The sequence below is a fragment of the Rissa tridactyla genome, chromosome 5, assembly GCF_028500815.1.
Source record: "Rissa tridactyla isolate bRisTri1 chromosome 5, bRisTri1.patW.cur.20221130, whole genome shotgun sequence".
NCBI lineage: Eukaryota > Metazoa > Chordata > Aves > Charadriiformes > Laridae > Rissa > Rissa tridactyla.
In genome coordinates this window covers 70,926,542-70,950,475 of record NC_071470.1, presented here as the reverse complement: position 1 = coordinate 70,950,475, position 23,934 = coordinate 70,926,542, and the positions used below count along the sequence as shown (strand labels likewise).

Below are 23,934 nucleotides of genomic sequence, written 5' to 3'. Positions count from 1 at the left end.
GAAAGTTGCTTTTTGCAACGATTTACACTGGTATTACTTACTTAATATGGTCTGTAGAATTGTATTCTGAATTACGTTATCATTTAATGAAATATTTCTCTTTTTGTTGGGGGTTTAAGTGTGGGTTTTCTAAATGAACAAATTTTTTTATACCTATATATATACACACACACGCACTGGAAGGGACTGTGTGGATCACAGGATGTAGTTCCCCTGCAGTCTTAGGCCACCAGGCAATAGATGTTTATCTCAGAAGATTCCATCACTGGCCACAAAATATTGACCAGTGCCCTCACAAAAATGTGTATGCTATATTGATGAACAAAAGCCAGAAATATATATTACATAAGGAGAGAATAGAGTAAGAAGTAATACCAATGTCTTATTTTCCTGCAGCATTAGGAAATTTGTTTCCTAGACTTACTCTAGGAAGTTTACAGAGACTGTGCTTGGAATCACCAGTATCAGGAAGACCGGAGATACTTTGTACAGTCAGTTGTTACTGTAACCCTGTATGAACAAAAAGAAAAATTTTAAGAGGTCTGCCCTAAGCCAGAAAACCGAGACCCATCTGCCAAAATTCTATAGGCTATTTCCAATTCCGTTTTTATGCAGGTTAAACTCTACTGCTTGTCTTTTTAAATAATGCATTTAAAATATTTGGGAAGTTCTAATTATTTTAAAATTTGTTTCACAGTTGTTGGTTTTTTTTTTTAGTAAGGTGTAGATAATGTGATTACATTTTTGTTCGTTAAAAGGGAATCTGGAGCCCTCGGAAAATACCGAACCCAGACTATTTTGAAGATCTTCACCCATTTGAGATGACCACTGTCAGTGCTATTGGTTTAGAACTCTGGTCTATGACGTCCGATATCTACTTTGATAACTTCATTATATGTTCAGAAAAAGAAGTAGCAGATCGATGGGCAGCAGATGGCTGGGGCTTGAAGAAATTAGTAGCAAGTGCTAATGAGGTACAAACTTTACTGTGTTCTTGATAGCCACAAGTAGTGAAGATGATGTGCTGTTGGAAGCATTTTCTGTCAGAATATTAATTTGTCTGCAATTAATAATCTTGTTGAATAACTATGATAGGTTTCTTTATTGTAGTTTTGGCTTTTTACCTTTCCAGATCAAGATCCTCTTGAAATTAAAAGGGCACAACATTTTACTTAAACACCTAGCAAGAAATTGGCTTCACTGTAGTTAATGAATCTTCTGCTGTTCACAGTAATACTAGAAATTCAGTACCTGTCAGCACACGAAAGCTGTTATTTACACTCAAAGACCTCCCTTACTTTATTTTCTTTTCACTTGCGTCTAACCCATTATATATGTTCTTTAGATGTTTCCCTCCCATGAAGAATGGATAAGTAGTCCTGTGTGTTTTCTGTTTAATAATTTTCAGCCTTTGGCTGCTTAGATGTATATTATGCAGCTCTTAAAATAGCACGCGTATGTTTATGGAGCTGCATCTGTTCTGTTTCTGTGTGTGCATCTACATTTTGTCTGTATACTGCATTTGCCCAGCTGCCATGTTTTTTTCTAGTTCTCTTTCCTGTCCTGTGCGATGAACTTGTCCTGACATACGAGGTCATGAGCCCCTCTAGTGGCTGCCTTTACTGACTACAGTTTCTTTCTAAAAGTCCTGTACTTTCTTTTGAGTGGCAAGCGCAGGGCTGCAGTTGTGGGGAAAGAAACGATGGGTTGGTGGCAAATGTGGCCCATTCCTGACAGCTGCTGTTTGTCATAGGATGAGCAAGTAGCAACAGCATATCTGCCCATACAATTAGGAAAGCTACCTCCTTCTAAAACCTTGCCCTCTTCTGAAATGTTTAGTTTTATGTCTGGATCTACATCTATAACTGTACACACAATAGCAAAAAATACTCCCTTGAGACCCCTCACTCCACTCTGCCTCTCAAACTTACTACTTTAATTGCTGATGTGCTGTTTCCAGAGGTCTGACTGGACCAGGCACTTGCCTACCTACTTCTACTGTTTAAGTCAGAATTGGGCTGGGAGGACAGCTTACTCCCTGAATAATTGTCTGTCAAAGGAGAGAAGATGGTAGTACAGATGGGGCAAGACATTGCTCTTCAGAAGGCTGGCTGCTGCTCTGAGGTTCTTGATGAGCTCTGGGAAGCTTTCAGCTGAGCTAGCGCGGCACGGAGGAAAAATACAGTAGCTGGGAAGGTGTCCTGGTTTGGGGTAGAACAAAACCAATTTTCTTTTCAGTCATTTTACTTTTCTGTTAAGTCTCTTCTGACTGACTGTACTCTCCGAAATTAATTATATGTTTTTCAGACACTGTCTGCTTCTGGCAGTGATAATGTCTGATGCTTATAGTTAATGCCAAGGAATGGTATGCAGAGAGGCTCTTGCTTATACTTCTTGCTCTAACAGCCAAGGTCAGCTCACTTTGCTGTGTACCAAGTTGGAGGGTCAGAAGTAGAAGAGTGTAGAGGGCTTGCACCTGTGGGGAGGAGCAGACAGGGCAGGTGACCCAAACTTGGCCAACAGGGTATTCCATCCCGTCTGCCTCCTGCTCAGTATAAAAGCTGAGGGATCAAAGGGGTCAGCCTCTCTCTTCAGTGGCCGGCATCCGAGGAGGCCTCTGTCTGTCTGCCTTTGGTCCCAATCCCTGCGTTTCTGACTCCAGTTCCCATCTGCTGCTGAGCCCAGTCCCTGTGCTGGCCAGTGGTGTGATTCCCAACATCCTGGGAGCTCGATGTTCGTTTTGTATATATTTGTACGTATTTCATTATCTTCTTATTAATATTACTGTCTTTTTATTGTTAATACTTCATTAAAGCTGGTTTAGTTGGTTCTTTTCAACCCATAAGTCTCTCCCTTATTCTCTCTCCCTTCCCTTTCTGGGAAGGGAGAGGGGTTGATAGGAAAAAATGTGTCTTTTGTTTAGTATACAGACCAGCCTAATCTTGACAGAAGGGTGTAAAATGTGAGGTTGCCAAGACTCCAAATGTCACTTTACAACTTTACGCTTTTAGTGGCCAGTCTAGTATGTTTGGAATAACAGGCTTGTTCCTTCTTACTTAGTCCTTGCTATTTATTTGCAATCTGTCAAGTTGCTACTTTATTTGTATTGAAATCCAATATTGTTTCAGTCATTAAAAAGCAAAAGTAAAGAAGGGGTTTCTTTGGGCAGCATAAAGCTTAATGTATATATACAGTATAGTTTATAAACCTAATGATGTGTTGAGAGGGATGTAAATGCAAAATCTCTTTTTTTTTTTTTTTTTTTTTTTAATGTAGCCTGGTATGTTTAGTCAACTGGTGACTGCTGCAGAAGACCACCCATGGCTCTGGGTTCTTTACATCTTGACTTTAGCTCTGCCTGTTGGTCTAGGTGTGTTGTTCTGCTGGCCAGCAAAGGTTAGAGAAATTTCCTATATTTTTATTTGGTTTTATTCTTAATACTTTATTTGAAAACTCTTAATATCTGTGCAATGATACGCACATTTAATGTGCCATTGATATTACTTTGCTTGCAGTGGCTGTTGTTTTTAATTCTTAATTTGAGTTTAAATGTAAATTGATTTTTAATTTGTTGTAGAAAACAGATGAAGATATTGACTTCAAAAAAACTGATATATCTAAGCCAATTACGAAGGGAGAACTAAAACAAGAGAGAGAAGAGTTAGATGATGATGAAATAGAATTAGAAGAAGAAAAAGAAAATGAAGATACTGTTGAAGATGGTAAGATGAGCAAGCCAGCTTGCAGTTTGATTAAACATAAAGACCTAAATAGGACTAGTTCATGGATTGCATTACCAATAATGACAACCAGTTACCTTAGAATATGCAAAACCTGCCTTGCTCTGAGTCTTTTTTTCTTTGACAACCTCCAGCGCCTGGCATTCCATGGATATTAGCTCTTCGATAAATACAAGCAGAAAGCAAGGCTTTCCTCACTATTTTTTCACTTCCAAGAAATTAACGTGCTTCTGACACCCTTTTTATGTTTGTAGACAGTGATGCATATTTTCTCCCTTCTAAATATTCCATATATTGAACACATTTGAATGGTTTAGATGCATGTACCTGAAGTGGTTAAAGTCACATTGTTGTCTCTAATATGTGGCTGGAATAGCTTTAGGTCTTTAACATAAGTCTTTCTGCTTACTTCTCTGTGGGGGGGTTGTACTTTGAACTATGCTGTTGGTCACTGATTTTAATAATTCCTGTTAAAGCCTGAAAATACAGTATACTTGAAATACTGAAGCCTGCTGCTTCCTTTGTGTTGCTTTCTAGCAATGCACTGCATGCCTGCACAGGTCTGTCCTGCTGCCCCAAGGCAGGAATCAATGGTTCTGTAGGTTGAGCTATACTTCGGCATCCCAGGATAAAATCATCTCGTGTTACTGTGTCAAAGATTACTAGTACTATTCAAGCATGGCTTTGTTCTGTTAGCATTTTCCTGAGTCTATAGTAATGAACAAAAAGCAAACCTCCTAACTTAGAGTGCATATCTTGACTTCCACGAGAAAATCCTTAGCCTCAGACCTCTGCAAGATTCTGCCTCTTAGTTTGCCCTTTCTTGGTAGGAACAAAGTGACAAGTGACTGGCAAGGAAAGTTAGAAACCTAGCAGACATTCATGGGGTGTGTGTTTTGGGGTGTTTGGGGTTTTTTTCCTTAGTGCTGACATCACTTTGTATTACTGACTGAAACTTTGTGGGGTTTGCCTGTCTCTCCGCTGTGTTCCATGAGTGGTGGTGGCTTCTGCCTGTATGACTTAAAAATTTATTCAGCATCAGATGTTCCCATGCTAGTACTTACATAATTGAGTATGTTGTTTGCGTACATATATACCTAAAAGTGGAAATCAAAACAGCTGGGTCTGTGGCCTTCACAAAATATGCCAAATATAGGGAGTTGGTTACCCTAGAAGGGCAACCCATGTGCTGATCAGAGAGCAGCCTAGAATTCGCAATATTTGGTGCAAACACTGCTCTTTAGTGCAGTGACATGGCCTCAGTAAGAAAGTAGAAACCGCCTGTGTGTTGCTTAGCCTATAGTTTGTCCAGGGAATTTTGGAAAACAAGAAGGTACTTTTTTTTTTCCTTCAGGTTTTTTTCTTTTTTTTTTTTTCCTCTCCAGTGCCTGAAAGTTCAAAGATCTAACTGACACCACATCTCATAGAAAGCTTACTGCTATTTGTGAATGTTTTTATCCTAATGTAGTGCAAACTTCGAGTGAGCTGAGGGGAGTACAGTGCTTTTCTGACTAGTTTTTGCATTCCAATAATGCATAAGAAGGGGGTGAGCACAGAGCTGCTTATCCCTCAACCAAAACAGTATGCTAGAAGAATTCCCTGCTGAAAAGAGGAGTTCCCTTGGCATGTAGGTGTCGCCCATGGTGGATGACTGCAATGTTGTAGTTTGCCTAAATTCTGATTTAGCAGATTTGGGATACCCGAGTTGTCCTATTTTGGACTCCGGTCTCAAAATTAATACAGTACGTGGATTTAAAGACTTCCCTAAAGGAAACCAACGTAAGGTTGTCATTTTAGTCGGTCACTTAAAAGTCTGAAGACCACATGTGCTGTTGTGAAAAGAAGCTAGGCTGAAGCTGTTAAAATTGGTTATTAAATCCAACAGTGCTCAATTTATACTAATTCATGAGTCTTTTACTCTCTATCACAGAGTTGGTTTTAGAGGTGACTGTAAACAAGCAGTTCATTCTAAGACTGAAATTGGCTTATTTTCCTTACTAGTGTGGCTGGATATAGTACATTTTTAATATAGTCTTGTTTATAAAGTAAAATTAATTTCTTTTGAAGATGATCGTGAAGGTGGTGAAGATATTGATGATGATGAAGAAGAAAATGAAGTTGCAGTTGAAAGTCAAGAAGAAGGTGATAAGTCAAATAAATCTGGTTCAGAAGATGAGGTAGGTTTGGGGGTGTTTTCCTCTATTTTCTCCTTGCCCTTGTCCAACATTGCACTTCTAAGCCCAGTTACCTACAAGAGCTTTTCTTCTGAGTTATAAAACAAATCATGAAGTGGGGATGTGTTTTTATTTGACTTTGACACCTCAAATGCTCTGTATAGGTTTGTGAAACATGTCTCTTCCTATGTAATTTTGGCTAGAAGGTGATATTTATTGTAAAATACAGATATAGTTTAGAAGTGATCATGCAGGTCTCTAAACATGAAATGTTTTTTCAGGAGTATAACTTTTAACAGTTTATTAAATGAATTGCCAGTCTTGAATATTTGGATGCTGCAGTAGATGTCAATCTCTTTTTATGGTGCTACTTAATTGAAGGAACATGTGCTTCTAACTGAATAGCTTTTCAGTAAGACCTAGAAGAACCTTAAGCTTTCAGTTATCTTTTTTTTTAATTACAAAATCAGGTTTTCAGCAAAATGACCATACTGATTTTGAATTCAGCACCTGCAGTTTCATTTTTCTTGTGCAGATTAATCCGGTCACCAGATAATCTATAAATTGTTTTTCAGAAAATGACATTGTAGAATGGAATTTGTGTGTGCTTTTCTTGCTCATCAACTACTCATTATCCATTCATTGAGAAACTCTGCTATGTCTGAAACACTTTAGATCCACCCACAGTATTTCTGTTGGTCATCTTGTGCTTGTCACTCCCTAAATGAGTCCCTTCGCAGAGTAAGGGAGTTGTTTAATGTAATGTTAACTCCTTTTCATATAAAATTTCTCTAGGAAACTGTACCTTGCATGAGGTTGCATTGTTCCAGCTCTGAAATTCTTCATTAATTACACCTTATTCAATACTTCCTCTTGTTCCTCGAAGTAGTTTATTTTTCCTTGTACATCTAACTAGGAATATAGTATCTGATGAACTCCATTAAATACATATGACTTTCTGTGAAAATAATAACAAGATCCAAATGTGTGTATGCCGCTACACAGTATCGCAACAAGGTTATGGCTTGCTCTTCTCTGGGTGTTTTCAGGGTGTAGAAGTTTCTGTCGTGGGTTGGCTAGTGACCTACTTGGGAGATGTCATACATACCATGTTCTCACTCAGGTTGTGCCGCATTCTGTGAGCTGGCTCCTTCTGACTGAGGTGCTTACCATTAGACAGTGCAGGAAAGTGAGGAAGCAATGCGTTGTCTGAGAAGGGCATTCGTGTTGGAAAGGCTTTGCATGTGCCTCTAAGCTAATGGCTTTTAAACTGAGAAGAACATATCTGATTTAAGAAGAGTTCGTTCTGTTTGTAGCTTTCCAAAGGTGGCATTTAGAATGTTTTAAATGCTTTTTGCTTAAGAAGTGGAAATTGAAATTAGCATGAAATGCACTTTAAGGAAGTTGCTAAATTCATTAAAAAGTCACCGCTTTTAAAACAGTGAATAAATGGCAAAACCAAATTTCTGACATCAGTTTATATGTGCTATACTCTTCCTTCTGAATATAAAAAGGAAAAAGTCTTCTACTCACTTTATTGTTAAATTAATATTATGGAAAAAAAAAACGTCCTATCACTTAAGTGTTGCATTTAGTGATAATATGATTGGGGGGGGTCAGGAGGAGGAGTAGTAAAGTAACATGCCAGCCTCAATAATTCAGTTAAAATTGGTTTAAAATTTTAATGCTGGCTTTTTTTTTTTTTACTTTTTTATCTTTTTCAGATGAAAGAAGCTGATGAAAGCACAGGTTCTGGAGATGGTCCACTGAAATCAGTGCGCAAAAGAAGAGTACGAAAGGACTGAGTTACTTCAAGCTAGTATTTGTAGTTCTAGATAATAGTAACTTTTGGTATCCGCTTCAGTGGGCCTAACAGCATGCAAGTTCCTGAGATTTGCAGGAAAAAGGGGGACTCATTGCTCTTTAACCTCCTCTTTTAATTCTCTAACCTCTTTTAACCTTCCCAAGCTACCTTGATTCCTTTTAAGGAGAAACACTATCTGTGAGGAGTTAGCTGATGTTTCGAATTCAGAATAAAAGTGAAATTACAAATTTGCCAACTGATTTTAAGGTGAAGATTCCTAAGGTTTGAAGATTCCTAGAAATTAGTATTAGTTGGAGATAAGCTTACTCTAAATATTTTTTAAAAACATGAGTAAATTATAATATTTTTGCAGCTCTAGCACGAAATTAGCTATTTATACTTTTCAGCTAAAAGAGGATGATAGTAAAGATGTAGCATCTATAGCAGTTCACATTGCTAAGAGAAAAGGTGGTTTTTTTTCTGTGCGGACCTAAACGCAATAATTGGTTTTGTAAGATGGTTTTAGTGCTAGCAACAATTTTTATTGTAAATTATTTATTTTAGTTGATCTTGTTACATGGGTGGTCACCTGTTCACTTTAGACATTGGTTACAGTAATTTATTTTTAAGAGATACTTTAAAATAGAATACTCATAGAACAAGTGGTAATTGATGTGACTTGTTTTATTTTTGGACGCAGATATCAAATCTGCAGAAGTGATATACAGATGACTTTTTTCAAACTTTTATATTTCTCATGTTCCAAGCCAGAGTGGTATAACCTCTGTTTATAGAATACTTGCTAAGTGTACATTGCCTCCTAAAGATATTTAATAATTCTTGCTTAACATGAAATTTATTAATATAGATAAGAATTTTTGATGGATTAAGTTTTTTACAGATGTGAGTAACTGGACATTCTCATAATATAGTTTAAATAAACTGCGTATTGTAAAAGAATCTTTGTTTTGTTAAAGTTCAGCTGTATATTAAACGAAACAATAAAACTGCAGTCACCAGAAGCCTCTTGCTGCTTGGCAGCTGCCTATAATACTAGTAGGGTATAAAATGCAGGTAAATGCAGTCATACATTAAAAACAAGTAAAAGTACATTAATTCATAAGGTACTTAACAGATTTCCTTGTGCCTGACAAGATGCTAGTTCACTTAAAAAAGAAATATTTTCACAGCAAATGGAGTCAGCAAAGATTCCACAGAAGTCTGAAATGAATGCTTAATTAACCCTAATGAAGAAGACAGTGTCTTTAAGTGCTTGTGTTGAAGTGTTCAAAAGTAATTATATTGGACTTTATTTTGTGTGAACTACATGGAAAGGCCTCTTTGTTGGTTCTTGGGTTGGTTTCTTTTTTCTTTAAGTTAAATGCAAGTTCCCTCTTCTTTATTTAGGGTCTGCATGCAAAAGGTAAGAAGTGAAGACTCCAGACCCTTCCCCCTGCCTCTGACTTTTCAAGCAACAGATAAAAGTTGTTGCCAATGCAGCATCCTGCTGGTAACAGCTACTGTGAGCTGTCGGGGAGCATTTTGGCATTCTTTTTCAACTAATCCTGTCTGAGTCTGGTAACAGTCCTTTGGAATTGTTGCAGCATTTAGGCGTGGGTTTGGGGGGTGGTTTTTGTTTGTTTGTTTGGGGTTTGTTTGGTTTTTTTTGGTGTGATATAGTTACTTCAGGGACTGGTCACCCCTCAGGGGACGGTAGTCTTCCCTTAGGGCATTGAATTTAAGGTTCCCATAAAGTCTTGATTAATGTCCCATCAACACCTTTGCTTGTACCTCACTTCAGTAAATAAGGAGCCATTTACTATGAGTAAAATGGTCTTGTGAGGCCATGACTCAAGGGTGCTGTTTGCAGGAATACTGACTCTGCAAAGCCCATCTCGCTTTAATACTGATTTAATGACTTCGATTACCTGGAACCTGGAGATAGAAGACATCAGTAAGTGTGCACGTCAGCTTACTTGGACCTAGTCTTAATGTTAGTAATTAGGGGAGAAATACCAGAGCTTTGGGGATTTGAGACTCTGCATGGAGAAAGTCAGGCAAAAGGGGAACCCCCTTCCATTGACACTTTGTAACACTGAGGTGTCACCTGCAGGTCCTGCGTGTAGTCCATCTATATCTGAACAGGTATTTCAGGAAAAATCTTTGATCTTGCTATCAATGGCTGCTTGAAGGTGCTTTGAAATTAACAAACTAATGGTAATCCAGTTCCAGGATGCCTTGCTGTTAAGACTGTCAGTCATCTTTGGAACACCAGGAGCATCGGGCCTCTGCAGCCTGCACTCCCACTGGCTACATTGTAGCTCCATAAAAGTGGGGTTTTACTGAGGACACCAAATCCCAGACTGAGACTTTTCATTATTCAGGGAAGAATAAGTAGGACTGACGCCTCTTGTATTTAATTACAACTGAAGCTACTCCTCAGTTAGCTTCCACCTTCATGAAGGTATGATGAAGTAATTCTGGTTTCTGTCTAATGTAGTGCTCATTACCTGTGTAGCAAAAGGTAAAGTCTCATCTATTCTAACTTGCCTTAAAGCTCTTCCACATGAAGAGGCGCAAGTTTCAGCTTTGACAAGACTGGATGCACTCTACCAACCCTTTTCCTTTTTTCTTTAGCCACAAGAGAAAAATATACAGAATTGTAAGATTCATGGGTGAAAATACCAAGTGAGTCAGGAACTGGAATCTTGCTAAAAATAGATTAATAAACTCAGGTTTACTGTTAATACTTGCTAATTACATCTAGTCTTTCAGACACTTCAGCTATGTAGAAACAATTTAAGATGATGGCAACCCCTACTACTTTGTCACCTTTTGACTACAGATAGTTATGAGACGTTTTAGGGTTTACAAATGTTAAACCAAACTAATCGAGACAAATAAAAAGTTTTTATTTAGTGTAAAGTCAGAAATACAACATCTTTAAAATGTTCATAAGTTAAATGAAGGCCACAGTAGTGGGATGTAAAATGGTCTATAGCTGAAATGACTACTATATATACACCGACAGATAAAATATCACTACCCAGTCTTACAATACAAAATCATGATTTTAAGATTACTTGATCTTGGGGAATTGCTGAAGTGTAACAAGCGCATGCTCTGTTACCACTTGATCTCCTACAGTGCAGATGGAGATGTGCAGTGACATGGTTTTAAAGCTAGGATGGCTGTAATGCAATGCAATCTTTAGAAGTCGCGTGCTTAGTGTGATTGTTTTTCATTTTAATGCTCAAACCCTGGACTAACCATGTGATCTACTCTACCTTCTAGCATTTCTTGGATGAATCTAGAGTTCCAGGTAGGCAGTAAAGTGAGAGAGTAGTTCATAGAAGATTAAAAATAAATTTGGATGTTTACAGGACCCCATGACACAGATGGTATCAGCCATTTGTGCCTTGGTGGGTAAAACTTGTTTTCATCATCAGGTTTCTTGACTCAAACTTTTAAACAGCCCTCAGACCGAACTATTGGTGCTTTGTTTGCAATCATTTGACTTTGCTGATGTTCCAGTGAGTGCTGTACAGCCCTCTTAAATGGGAAGAAATGGGAGACCTTGCCTTCCGGGTGGGGAAACCTCACAATGCCAGCTTACACTTGAGACACAGCAGTGCTTAGCTGCCAAGGAACTTGGGGTTTGAGAGGGATTTTATCCACTCATTCAGTTCCTGCAGCTTTATTTTATAGAGTTCATCACAGCAAGGCTGAAAGAGATTCTTGAACTAGTGCTTTCCTTTTGTTAAAAGGTAAAGTACAATGGCTTCGCTACTGAAGAGAGAAAACTCAGTTCTAGGTAATGTCCATAAATAAGTCTGCAGTGCTGCTGTATGGCAAGATGAAAGAGATGCAACTGAGTACTGCTAAAAGTTACAGTGTTTGTATTTCAGCTTCTGCTCTCCCTTAATACTGATTATGTTAGACGTCACCTCTGGGAAGTGCTCAGACCCATAATCTGGGCTGAGCTCCTTTACAAAACCTGCTAACAAACAGCCAAGCCAGTGAAAAAAACCAGGACGCCTTGACACGAGGCATTGCTCAGAGCAGCAAAGATCTGAAAGGCAAAAGCCACCTTTGTTCCACTGCAGTCTTCTGCCTTAGATGTTTCTGTGCAGTGCCTCAAGAGGTACTTCACAAGCGCAGGCTGTGGGGCAGGAAAACAGTTGCTCTAAGGCCTGAAGCAAAGACAAGTTTGGCACTTCGGGAGGAAAATAAAAGGTGGCGAGGAAAGACTTGTTCTCGGTTCCTCACTGCAGATTGTTCACAATGAGCATGAGGAACACTGTTGACCACCTGTTTCTGTAAAGCTTATTACTCAGGATTTTATAAATAAAAACTCTTCATCACACAACTGAAAAACTTCGGGAAGATCATACCTCATGATGCTGTGCCTGATCGTTCTCTGAGGAAACTGGGAAGTGAGAATAGTCTGAAGCGTACATCTTACAAACTACAAACACTCTGATACTGCATCAGTTTGGTATTTCCCTGATGTAAGTTCCTTGTTCCTTGATCCTCTTCCCTTACCCTCCCCCTTCCCAAAAAATTTTAAGTGTTTTTCTGTACTCAAGCCCTGCAAATAATGTCATACTGTTACTGCTTCATAGAAATTCTTAACTGGTTTATAGCCTTTTGTTTAAAAGTTGCTTTGCAGAGCTATGGAAAGAACTATATAGTAATCTAAATATATTTGAGGTGAAAAAGGTGATGATATTGGACTTTGAATATTTTTCTTAAATGAGGTTTCAACACAATATTATAACTGTATTATTTTGCAAGTCAAGAGTGCTACCCTAAGACCTCATAGAGCGCCAACAGACTTTTGTTTAACCTGACAAACTGAATTCAATTTTTAACAAGATATGCCCATTTTTAAAACAAGTATGAAAGTTTAGTAAGTCTCTACACTACATTTGCACATTCCTTAATCTTAACAATACACAAACTTATGTCTCCTGTTCATGATAATGTTCTTAATTCTGTTTATCACCAAAGTTTATACTCTTCAGGTATCCAGTAAAGCCACAAACTAAGGTATTTTAGCTCATGTAGCTTATGTCAATTAAAACAAAAAAAGACAGCAGCAATACAATGACATCATCTGTGAGTCAACCCTTACTTCCTTTTGCTTTTTGTGTCAGTTGTTTGGAAAACACTAGACGCTGACATCAGATTTTCTATATACTGTCCAAGAACTTGGTTTTCTGATTTCAGTTTCAAGTTTTCTTCCTTAACAGCATCTACTCGTGCTGAGAGATCTGCAAAGGTGATAGTACAAGAAAAATATTAGACACTATTGCATGCAATAACAAATATGTTCTATGTGCCTACATCAAACTATTCACACTTTTAATGTGGGAAACATTGCCATAAGGTATTATCTTATAAAACACTCTGCTACTCGCACCTTTTCTTTTAAAGACCATTTTTCTCTATTATTTTGTAGTACAGTATTTTGACAAACTTGTTAAACAAACCTACTGTTAGTCTGTATCCTTAGTCTTTTATTGAATTTTTTTGGATTAGGCTATTGCAAACTAAACTACTTGGTGATGAGCAGGCTCAAAGCTGTATTTCAACTAATGAGCCTGGGGAAGTTAACTGTATCGCCCCTTCTGCTTGAAGTGTATTATGAGAGTCAAGCACGCATTATGTTGCTTAAAGAGGAAAAAAATTAACAGTTCTGAGACCTTGCTTATGTACCTTCAGCTGCATAAGTGACATACTTCTGGACACTTTGACTAAGGTAGGGCAGAACAGTAAAGTCTCTTCTTTTGCTTATGACTCTCTGCTTGTAAAAAAAATCTGAGGTGTCAAACTGCTAACCTTCAAGTGTGTGCTGCAGTTCCAAAACTTGATTAATAAGCCGTGTTTTCTCTTCTAATTCCACCTGATTCTCAGCCTCAACAGCTGCAAAAAATCATGAGAGTTTTAGTGCAACCTTTGTTAACAGCTGGAAATTATATTAAGTAGAAAAAAATAACAAGAACGTTAAGAACTTATACCATCCATGTCGGCGTTCATCATTGCAGAACAGGCTCTTTCCGCTTTTGAGGAGAGTTTTCCTGAGAGATGCTCTGCTTAAGGAGGGGGGAAAAAAAAAGAGAACACTGAGGCAGCTGTTAGTGAAACTGCCTTTATATTTGGATTTTTAGATGCATTTTTCTAATTGGTGTTGAAAAGCCAGCACTGAAGCCTAAGCCAGAACAACGGAGCTTTTTTAGTGTTCATCAATTATTTTTGGTATCTGAAGATAATTCTTCAGGTATCTATGCTTCAGTTTACAAAGACAGCTGATCTAGATGACTCCCTAACGTATAAAATAACGGATTTTACACATTGCCGCCTTCTAGCCACCGATCCTTCTGGAATTGGCTATTAAAGCCCACCCGCCTCCGCCGCTGTCCGGGGCCCTGGGCCTGCAGGACGCAGAGCCGGGCCTCTTTGCTCCGGCTCCCCTCGCGCCGAGCCGAGCCCCCCCGCATCCCCGCCGCAGGGACGGTGAACGGCAGCGCCGCAGGGGGCTTCCCCGCGGGACCCTCCGCCGGGCCCGCTGCCGAGGCCAACAGCATCCTCTCCGAGGCCCGCCCTCCCCGCCGCGACGCCTCACCTGCCGCCGCCCCGGCCCCGGCCCGCTCCTCGCTCTGCGCCTGCGCCGACCTCCCCGGCCGCGGGCCCTGCGCGCGCAGTGGGCTGCCCTAGCCAATGGGCGGGCCGAGGGGCGGGGCGGGGCGGGGCCCCGGCGTGCGGCTGAGGGCGGGCTGAGGGCGGGCTGAGGGCGGGCTGGAGAAGCGGTCGCAGCCCAGACCTTGTCCGCCTCACGGGCGGGTTTAGTCCCCTTAAATCCCACCGAGCTGCGGGTAAAATAATGGAAGTGACTAGTAAGTACGCAATTAAATGAATATCAGTGTTTTCCTCACAAACTCGTTTCGCGCTCGTTTCCTAGGGCAGGTGTTTAGAGCGATGGTCCTCAACCCTGAGTCGTGTTCAGGAGAAGTTAAGAAAAGGCAGGTGTTCCCCAGCATGTAACTCCTTCAGGTTTAGGAAGGTTGGCATAAACCTGAGGAACCTCTTTCTTCACCGAAAGGGTTATCAAGCATTGGAACAGGCTGCCCAGGGAAGTGGTGGAGTTGCCATCCCTGGAGGTATTTAAAAGACAGGTAGATGTGGTGCTGAGGGACATGGTTTAGTGGTGGTTTTGGCATGTTAGGTTGATGCTTGGGCTCTGTTTTCTCTGAGGCTAGAAGGTCTCTTCCAACCTAGGTGATTCTATGATTCTAACCTCAAGAGAAAACCAAGCGTGCCTGTGGCTGTGAGTGACCCTCTGGTGCTGGTATGCGGAGCTTCCACTCTGGCAGATCGATAATCCTTCTGCACAGCAGTGTCAAGGCTAAGAAACCTGTGATTTAGCTCCTTTCTTCTGGATCTGACAGCATTATAGACCGTATCACATGGAAACGCAAGTAACTTCATAGTAACTCTCATCTAGTAGCTCAGTAGCTCCAGACCACCACTCCTCTTTCTGTGTTCTTTCCCTGGTTCCCTAGAGGGAATAACCCTTGCTGCACAGGGTGATTCCTCCCTTTGGACCTCATAGGACAGTCTTCAAGCCACAGTAAAGACAACACACAGGACCTGATCTAATTTTAGTGGCTTTACTGAAATGCCTGCACTGTATGATTTGTAGTTTTATAGGTACTATGTTGCATGGACCATATGTTGCAGTGAATTATATCCATATCATATCCGTATGTTGCAGGAATACCTCCAAAATAAATAATTTGCTGCTGCGGAGATACTCAGGAAGATAAAGGCATTTGGGAAATGTGCCCTCTACTGTATTTTTTTAATACACTTCAGAAGGTATGTATTTCTGATATCTACATGTTCTGGGTGCCTCCACAATATTATTAACATTGTGTTAATAACTTTTTTAACCTCCCAATCACATAAATTCAGAGTAGACTGAATGCTGTTCCAGTTATGAAAACATATTTTAGAGTCTTGCAGTCTGTTTGTACCGGAAAATGAGTCTGTCAATTTCAGTTCCATTAGCTGGTTTACTTAAAAGTATATCACCTTCTCTACAAAAGGCATTTTTAACCCAGTAATCCTGCTTAATTCTTGCAAGCTGTCCTCTCAGGTGGTAGCTGGGTTTTAGGAGCTTGTTCATAACTCCCCTTGATTGCTGTTTTTAAAATGACAGGTGCTTCTCACTCTGTTGTGCTCTTGCTGCACTCACTATGTGGCAAGCCTGGTAATCAACAGGTTCTCATAATTCTTTCTAGCAAGACAGTCTCCAGTACTTCAATTAATGAAAAAACGTGGCCAGAGTCTGCAGGTGGATACAGATGTACGGAGAGCTTGCTTACCTGGTAAAGAACTTGCTGTGTTTTATACTATAAGAGGAGAAAAAAAATATTGTGGGCTAATCTTGGGGAAATGCACCTCTCTGCTGCAGAAATTCCACTTTGCTCACTGTGTTACGTTTGCAGTTTATTGTCTAAACTGCCCCAAAATGAGCAAAGTGGTAAAATCCTTGATATTGAGTTATGGGACAGAATGGAAACCAGGCATATTGGCTCCTATGCTGTCGTAGCCAAACAAGAGTTGGTGGTTTACCTACTGTTTCCATTTTCAGTATGCATAGTGTTGAGGGTTCGTTCTACTTCACATGGTTGTGGTTTCTGACTGTAGTATTTTCTTTTCATTCTTAACTTGGAAATTTGAGCTTGAGCACCAGGCTGAAACTCCTTTTCAGAAGTTAACCTGTGTGGGAGGTTTTTTGGTTTTCCTTTAGAGACAATTGTCTTTATCTGAGCCTCCACTGTTAGCATGGCAGAGAGGCTGTCAGCAGAGAACAGATGGCGCCTTCAGTCTAGTGCTGTGTGTTACTAGGTTGGTGTTAAAGAGTTGCACAGATGCTTCTTTAGGTTTGTACCGCAGTACACTCAGACATAGTGGATCTCACACAATGCATCTTCCTACTGTTAAGTGCTTAATATGAATCCCTTTACCCTAGTATCTGAGACAGTACGACTGGCCCATGCTCTTGGGCCCCAGCATTTAGAAGCTGTTTCTGTGTGACCTGGCTATGGTCTGCACAGACCAGGGACGAAGACTGCTGGCTTGATGCTGCTGGGTGCAAACTCCACAGAGAGGATGCCTAGCTCATCTTGCTTTCCCTTAAAAAGGTTTGCCTTCCTAACCCTCCCTCTATTTTCCAGTGCAAAGAAGTCAACCCCAGGATTCTAAATACCTGATGCGTTACCAGATTTAAACACACAAACAAACAAAAAAACCAAAGCCCAACACATTACAGAAAAAAGCCCACAGCCCCAAGTATTTTTCATGAGAAATCAACCAAACCAACAGAAGCTTAGAATATCCCATGACTTACCTATTTGCTTTTCAAATTCCTTACCTCACCTGTCTTGCATTGGGTAATACATCATCAATGAAATTTGTTGTGCACTTTAAATTTGAAGCTTTAGGGATTTACAGTATATCCCAAACAATAAGATTCCTTTTATAATTGTAGGATGTGTCTCAGGGAAGGCATACCTATGTATGTGTGTAGAGTACCAATATTACCTTGCATTTTAGGAGTGTGCTTGGTGTCCCCTTTGACTGGAGGAGGCCGATTCAAGCCCTTGTATAACAATTCTTGCTTTTATCAGCCTGTAGTATTTTGTTAACTCTTGTGTTAGAAAGTGTCATTTCTTTGTTCTTTAAGTTGTTAGCAGGGCAAGTCTTGTCTGGGAACTGTTCCTAGGAGAACCTCAAACAATCTGTCCTCAGGGATCTGGCAGCATTTGCTTCCCTGTGGTTTCCCCACTCACTGGAAGGGGCAAAATTAATGGGGTAAACATGTAAGTGTGAGCAAATCGGTCAAGTTCACTATGTGGCTGTTTACTTTGAGCATTTGGAATATGCAGCACAAGGCTGAGAGACTAGGTACAAACTGTTCACAGAGCTTTTTTTTAAGTTTTGTTTACAAAGTTATGCTCCCTACTTTAGAGAACATATACCTTATCAAGAAAATTAAATAAAATCAATATCAATAAAATTAAATATGCTGCTCCTGGGGAGCAGCATAACAACTCTGCACTTCAAAAAGAAGAAATAGGAGGATTTTCTTTATTACTAGAAATACTTGGACACTGCCCTAAGTAATGTTCTGCTGTTCGGTTTATTAAACTGTTTTTACACTACACACTAGATTACTCTCTTCAGGTAAGTGGATTTTCTGACTGAAGAGTTATAAAGAGAGTTTGTAATTTTTAGCAGCGTGTCAGAGCTCCTGAAGTCAAAACTTGACTTGGATGTAACTAAGAACAGGTGCTAATCCCTTTCTTTCTTACTAATTCGTTTTGTATTTTCGAAGGCATTTGGTTAAAGCAGGGGAGGCATTCGTAATATTGTCATGTATATTAAATTTATAGGAACAAGTTTCACTTTACAATTGCAATTATCTATACTTACTTGTATTCTAAGTTCTGATTAAGCTTTCCTAAAACTAGCTGACGTTGCTGGCAAAAGGAATTAATTTATTCAGTTTCACTGAAAGAGCATTTTTTGCTCAAAATAGCAACAATCTCCCTAGGATATAAAGCATCATTAATAGTTTACCTGAATGCATATACGTATACAGTTACCAAACTATAGGAGATAATTTTATTGCTCTGGACTTAGACTCTAAGCGATTGCTGCTAATGACAAACAGTTTCAGACGTTTTATTTCTCAAACTCTGGTGTACCTCCTGTTTTTTCCGTGGTACACAGTACAAACCAACAAGCCTTTCACTTCCTTTTTGGCAACGTTACAGGCGCTAGAGGCGCCTGCGTAAGCTGACTGATGACAGAGGGTTCACTGTTCACCACTAGAATAGAAATGTATTCTCCTTTTCACTAACAGAAGAAGGTATTGTGCATATTTCTGAGATGAGTTTGCTATTTGAACTGTACTGTTTTCTCCTTTAGCTAATTATTGCCACAAAGAAAAAGACAAAAAGGAATACAAATGGCTTAATTCTTTTTCCTTGCAATACTAACTCGCAAGACCCTTTACATCAAATCTTCATCATTTTGTTTCTCTGTGGAAATGACAGACTTGGAGAAGCTTTTTTTCAAGTAATGTTGCTTTACACCAGAATTCTTTGCAATTATTGTTACTCTTTCTGAGTAACATAAAAGGGCTTTTGTAGCCTTGTGCACATCCTTATGCAAATTTACAATTACAGACTTCTGTCAAATGCAGAATTTGAGTAGTTCTTAGTGTCGTGGTTTGGGCTGGACTGGCCACTGTTTCCAATCAAATCAAACTACACAAAATGAGCAGCTATTTTGGCTTACATTGGTTTAACTATTGTTTGTGTCCTTACTTACTGTGTGTTATTTGGTGCCTTAAGTCCTGAATGAGAATGGGACCTCATCAGATGACATAACCTGTGAGTGTACACTGGGGAAAAACATCCAGTCTCTTTAGAAAGTCTACAAAAAGAAAGCCTTAGAAAGTCATATTTTCTCTTTAACCCTAAAGAGGCCTGTCCTCTAACAGAAATGCATCCTATCTTTTGCAGGATTGTGCAGGAGTGCAAATGTTCTCATTTCTTCTCTGATTCCACAAAAATGCATTTTTAAATAGACTGAGCAACTGAACACTTTGCAGCTTTAGGCTGTGAATACCAACATACATGACATAATGTTGGCCTGTTAACAGTTTGATCCTCCTTGTAATCATCAGCTCTAGGTTTGCCACCAAATTTTGTGGAAGGACTTTTTAGCGAGATTCCATAAAGCTTTACTGGTAACTTAATAAGATGAAAAACTGTTTTGCCTTCCTGTAAGTTAGGCCTAAGCATTTAGAGGTTTACATCTGCTTTTTAAAAGCAGGGGTTTACATGAGAAATGCAGTCCTTAACGTTGGCTTTGTAGAAAGCATATTTGAAAAGAGAGTAAGAGAATTTCTAGGGTCTTTACAATGAAGAAAGAGAGCCTTGATTTACTTTTCATCAGAAGAACAATACAGAAATTTTTGCAGCTGTTGGCCATCATCTCACTGTTTTGTTTAATTTTTGGTTTAATTTCCTCTGTATTTGTGTTTGAGAGGTAATTTTTTTGAGGGAACTTTATGAAGCGCTATGAATTTCTAAATTAAAAGGTATTTCTTTCACTAAAGGTGAAAATACTTTCACGAATGTTGTTAATGAATCCTTGATTTCATACACTTATGATATTACTATTAAAATACTTATTGAGCAATTTCTATCTTGCTACCATTTTGTGTTCATCTTGATTTACACGGAATTGATTTTTTTAATACCTGTGTACTTAACAAATAGAGAAACGTTGCTGTTTTGAAAGAGCAATAGCTCATATTAAATATTCATTCATTGCCTGTTGTATTTAGCACAAAGGCTTTTCACAGTAGTAAAGAAATTTTGATATGAAGACTGTATTCTGATTATGCTTTAGATTTTACATACATATAGCATGTTGTTCTACTTGTCTGTTTAGTATCTTTTCCAGTACATTTTAAGAAATAGGAGGAAAAGCTTATACAATTACAAATGTACTAGAGGTCATTAAAACCAGTGTATTCTTGTGACCCCACTTAAAATTTCATTATGGGACACTTGCTAAAACATCAGGTCATCCTCAGGCAAAGTCCACTTATGATCTGTCCAGTTTCCTTATTCCTCACTTGAACTTGCTGTCGTCCATCCTAAGGAATCTTTTTCTCTCTAACCATCTAAATCTTTTCTGTTATCCTCCCTGCTCTTCTGGAATTGATGTTCTCCAGCCTTACAGTTACAGCTATAAGGCCCATTCTGTTTGTTAGCTTCTGTGCTCGAGTTACTGTAATTAGTCTTCACTTCAGCTGGGACAGATAAGGAAGACTCTTTCCTACAAACTATATGATAGTCTCTTCCTATTGTAGGTTAGGAATTTTCTTATACCTTTCTCTTTAGCCTCCAGCTGTTGCTCTCCGGCAGAAGAAAAGGATCAGGGTTATGATGTTCATCATGAATCTTACTGTATTCTCCCTCTATGTCTTCAATCTAAAAGCTTGCCTGAAGATGTCATGTATTTTCAGGTACTTTGAATTTCTCTCTCTGATTCTGACTGACTGTCCCCACATCTTCACTACTAGGGAAAAAGCTCTGATATTGGTCGCAGATCTTGTATAAAGAAGCCTTGTTTATGGTCCTCTTTGTGTTGCGAATATGATCTTTCTCTGACCTTGGGTGTGTTAACTGCAGTCAAAGAGTCCAGTAAATGTGAAGTGTTTCGTTTCTAAGGTGCAGTAGAGTCTTATTTGTACTGTTGCTGAGCAGCTACTTTTATATCAGTAACATCTGTCAGGGCTTGGCATTGGTGAGTATACTTTGATATCTAGTATCAGTTGGTGCTTGAATGTGAGCGCTTTTAACTTTGTGCCTCTCTTTTCTCATGTGTATTAACATTTTCCAAGCTGCAAGGGTGCTGAGGTTAGAGTAGTAGAGGAGGCTAGTGCGTTTTTGCCTTTTAAAGAAAGCAACTTGACATTTTCCAAAAGACTAATCAAGCAATACGGCAAAAACATCCATCCAGTATTGTGGAGTCATCACAGCTAACCCAGCTACTTCTGGATGCCTTGCAAAGACTAGACAATCTTGCCACTGTGTGCTGCCCCTCATCTGTTCTTGACATGTCATCAGCTGTCCAGCCAGTCATGAAACAGGGTCATAGGATACCTTCTTCCATACTGTTGTACACCTTGCTACAGGGAAAGAGTGAGATTCAGTGTCAGGAGAACCCTCCATTACTGCACAACTTGGACCAAAGTCTGCCAGTTTATCTTGCTGTAAATAGCTCAGGTCAACCACATCTTGATGTTATTAGGCTATATGCTGTATAAACAAAGTGCATTCAAATATTTGGTTCAGCGCCATCACACTACTATGAAATTGCTAGCAAAATGTATTCTAAAAATAAGATCAACCCCACGGTTAGGTTTTTTTTTGTATAGGAGGTAAAGATAGCATGTACAATGACATTCTTTATGCTAAAAAAAAGGGGGAGTGGGAAATTAGACTTGTATAAAATTCATTAATAAGCAAACCATATTTCTAGCTAGGGTAAATTAGCACAGCTCTACGGTGGTCATGCTGACATGATCAAGTTGGTACTCTGGCCACACCTTTCTAAATAATTTATTGTCAATTCTTATTAACTCACTTCATATTTCCATACATAGAACTATCCTACTTCCCATTGAAGATTATTTTTATTCCATAAGATAGAAGGGGAGTGGGGGGAAGGCAGGCAGTCTTTGCTTTTGTAGTTTCTTTTAAAACAATTAAGTGCTTAATAGTGGGGATTTAAATGGATCAGCTTATTTCCATTACCAATTAATTTGCATCACTTCTTGTGAGCTCTCACTAGAGTATGTAAAAAAGATTATTGTTCCATATTTGGGAGGAAAGGCCAGCATTATCTGTATTTTCTTTGATAGTAGTAACTACTGAGTTAACATTTTTGTAACTTTTTCTTTCTAAACAGTGAAAGGCTATGTGTGCTCAGATGACAAATGTATATTCCCATATGCTATTATGTGAAAACTGTGGTAGCTTCCATACCCCCAAAATCTCAATTTGTAACTATTTACAAGGCTAATTCAACTACGCAACTAGAAAAGTTTACTTGAGGGCATTCACTAAAAATACTTTATACCTGGTAATTAGGATCTACAGCATCATGTGCTCACGCAGTACTATTATTCAGCCCATGGAATTTGTATTGTATCAGTAGATTGCTGTAGTTTCTTACCTGAATCATCTGCCAAAGAAATGTTGGTGAAAGTGCCATCCTCCTCATCCAGACGTAACTCCATTTTCCTTCCTTTTTTCAAAGTTTTTTGAGACGTGCATTAAGCATGGCAATTGTCAGCCATTTTTCAGCATGCATGTGACTTCTCTGGTTAAATCTTTAATGAGTCCAACACACAGGTGTTATCGGATACTGTTGGCAACTACCCACGTCTTACTCTGTGTGGTGTCTCATCTGAACCTTGAGCTCTTTTCCGGAAATTGTTAAGCTAGAAGGTTTCTGAGTTCTAACTGCTTTGTCAGATACGTGCTGAGCAAACACTGCTATTGCGGGTTCTTTCTGTGAAAGAACTGTGTATTCGCACTAGTTGCGTTTTTGTTGTTCTTGATTTTTCTCTAGGGCTGTGTATAGTTTTTTGTTGGAGGTTTTTTTTTGATAGAGGAAAGAGGGAAAGTAACTTTAGTGTTCAAAAAATGTTACTTACAGTCCAAGCAAATGCAATAGACAGATTTGGGAGTAGCAAAGTTAAAATGTAATCTTTAAATACTTAGGAATGTGAGTAACTTTACTTACATGAACAGTTGCATCTAAACCAATCAGGTAATGTGAACAAGTGAAGTTCTATAAGTGAGCATGTGACAGTCTGTGATAGTAGATGGGCGGAAGGAAATCAAGTTCAAAGAAAACCCCACTTTAGTCTTCTTGGTTTGCTTCTTGAAGAAAATTAGACATAGTTTGAACATATAAACTAGAAATTGAAATTCACCTCAAACTACTTACCTCTTTGGAAATAGCTTTCTTTTGTACTTCTGGATTAGAATGTTTTCTTGCAATTAATTTAAAAATTTAAATGGCCCTGGTCTTGATTAAAGACAGTGAATAGTGGAACCACTTCTTTTTCAGGGGATTGCATGTTCAGAATCTACCCATTTTTAATTTGTATTCAGAAAAAGGCTGTAAGTTTAGGATGTTGACAAATAATTTTTTCTTAATTGTAATTAGGAACCTCTCTGAAGTCTCACTAAAAATTGAATCTTAGTTTTGTGAAGCACTGTCCAGCTATAGAATGAGATAGTTCTCAGAATTTACAGTTCACCTTTCACCCTTTTGGACATAATCTTGATTTGGACTCCTGAGACAGCCTCTATGTACAAAGGTAAACGCACGTAACTTGGCAGGACAAAGGGCCTAAGACACTAAGCATCAGAATTGGTGCAGCTTACAGAAATGATAAATGTAATGCTGCTATTTAGTTTTTTCTTCTTATCCTTTAACTGCTTAGTTTTTATTTTAGCTTTTCGGTTGGTGTCAGTGAAGTTACTCACAGCTGCCTTCAGAGATTAATGAAAACCAAGCACATCTTGCATTTTCAGAATTGTGCTGA

General features: G+C 39.0%; 2 protein-coding genes across 5 annotated transcripts in view; one reads left to right on the top strand and one right to left on the bottom strand.

Annotated features, from left to right (window-relative positions):
- CLGN (calmegin) overlaps positions 1-8,660 on the top strand; it is a 30,972-nt gene extending 22,312 nt beyond the window's left edge. The window contains exons 11-15 of one of the 2 annotated variants that reach the window (XM_054203248.1): positions 759-974; positions 3,277-3,396; positions 3,578-3,722; positions 5,808-5,917; positions 7,639-8,660. In XM_054203248.1, coding sequence (XP_054059223.1) covers positions 759-974; positions 3,277-3,396; positions 3,578-3,722; positions 5,808-5,917; positions 7,639-7,719 — 672 coding nt within the window. In that variant the 3' untranslated portion in view covers positions 7,720-8,660. The remainder of the gene's footprint in view (positions 1-758; positions 975-3,276; positions 3,397-3,577; positions 3,723-5,807; positions 5,918-7,638) is intronic. The other variant, XM_054203249.1, reaches the window with a different exon arrangement.
- Positions 450-22,691, bottom strand: SCOC (short coiled-coil protein). Of its 3 annotated transcripts, XM_054203251.1 has the most exons (5): positions 22,551-22,685; positions 13,742-13,816; positions 13,563-13,646; positions 12,856-12,994; positions 450-510 (listed from the first exon to the last, which is right to left on the bottom strand). In XM_054203251.1, exons 1-5 carry the CDS (start codon positions 22,612-22,614, stop codon positions 465-467), a joined length of 408 nt encoding a protein of 135 aa, XP_054059226.1. In that variant the 5' UTR covers positions 22,615-22,685; the 3' UTR covers positions 450-464. The 3 variants fall into 3 exon arrangements, with proteins under 3 accessions (XP_054059226.1, XP_054059228.1, XP_054059227.1); XM_054203253.1 differs by lacking the exon at positions 450-510 and having other exon boundaries at positions 10,610-12,994; positions 13,742-13,813; positions 22,551-22,691; XM_054203252.1 differs by lacking the exon at positions 450-510 and having other exon boundaries at positions 10,610-12,994; positions 22,551-22,672.
- Between the last annotated feature and the right edge of the window lie 1,243 nt (positions 22,692-23,934).

Excerpts from the sequence above, each read along its gene's own strand:
- SCOC (XM_054203251.1), bottom strand. The coding sequence starts at position 22,614 with ATGGAGTTACGTCTGGATGAGGAGGATGGCACTTTCACCAACATTTCT. Across the intron at positions 13,817-22,550 it reads TTCTTTGGCAGATGATTCAG|CAGAGCATCTCTCAGGAAAA; the intron begins GTAAGAAACTAC and ends CCCCTCCTTAAG. Across the intron at positions 511-12,855 it reads GACACAAAAAGCAAAAGGAA|GGTTACAGTAACAACTGACT; the intron begins GTAAGGGTTGAC and ends TTGTTCATACAG.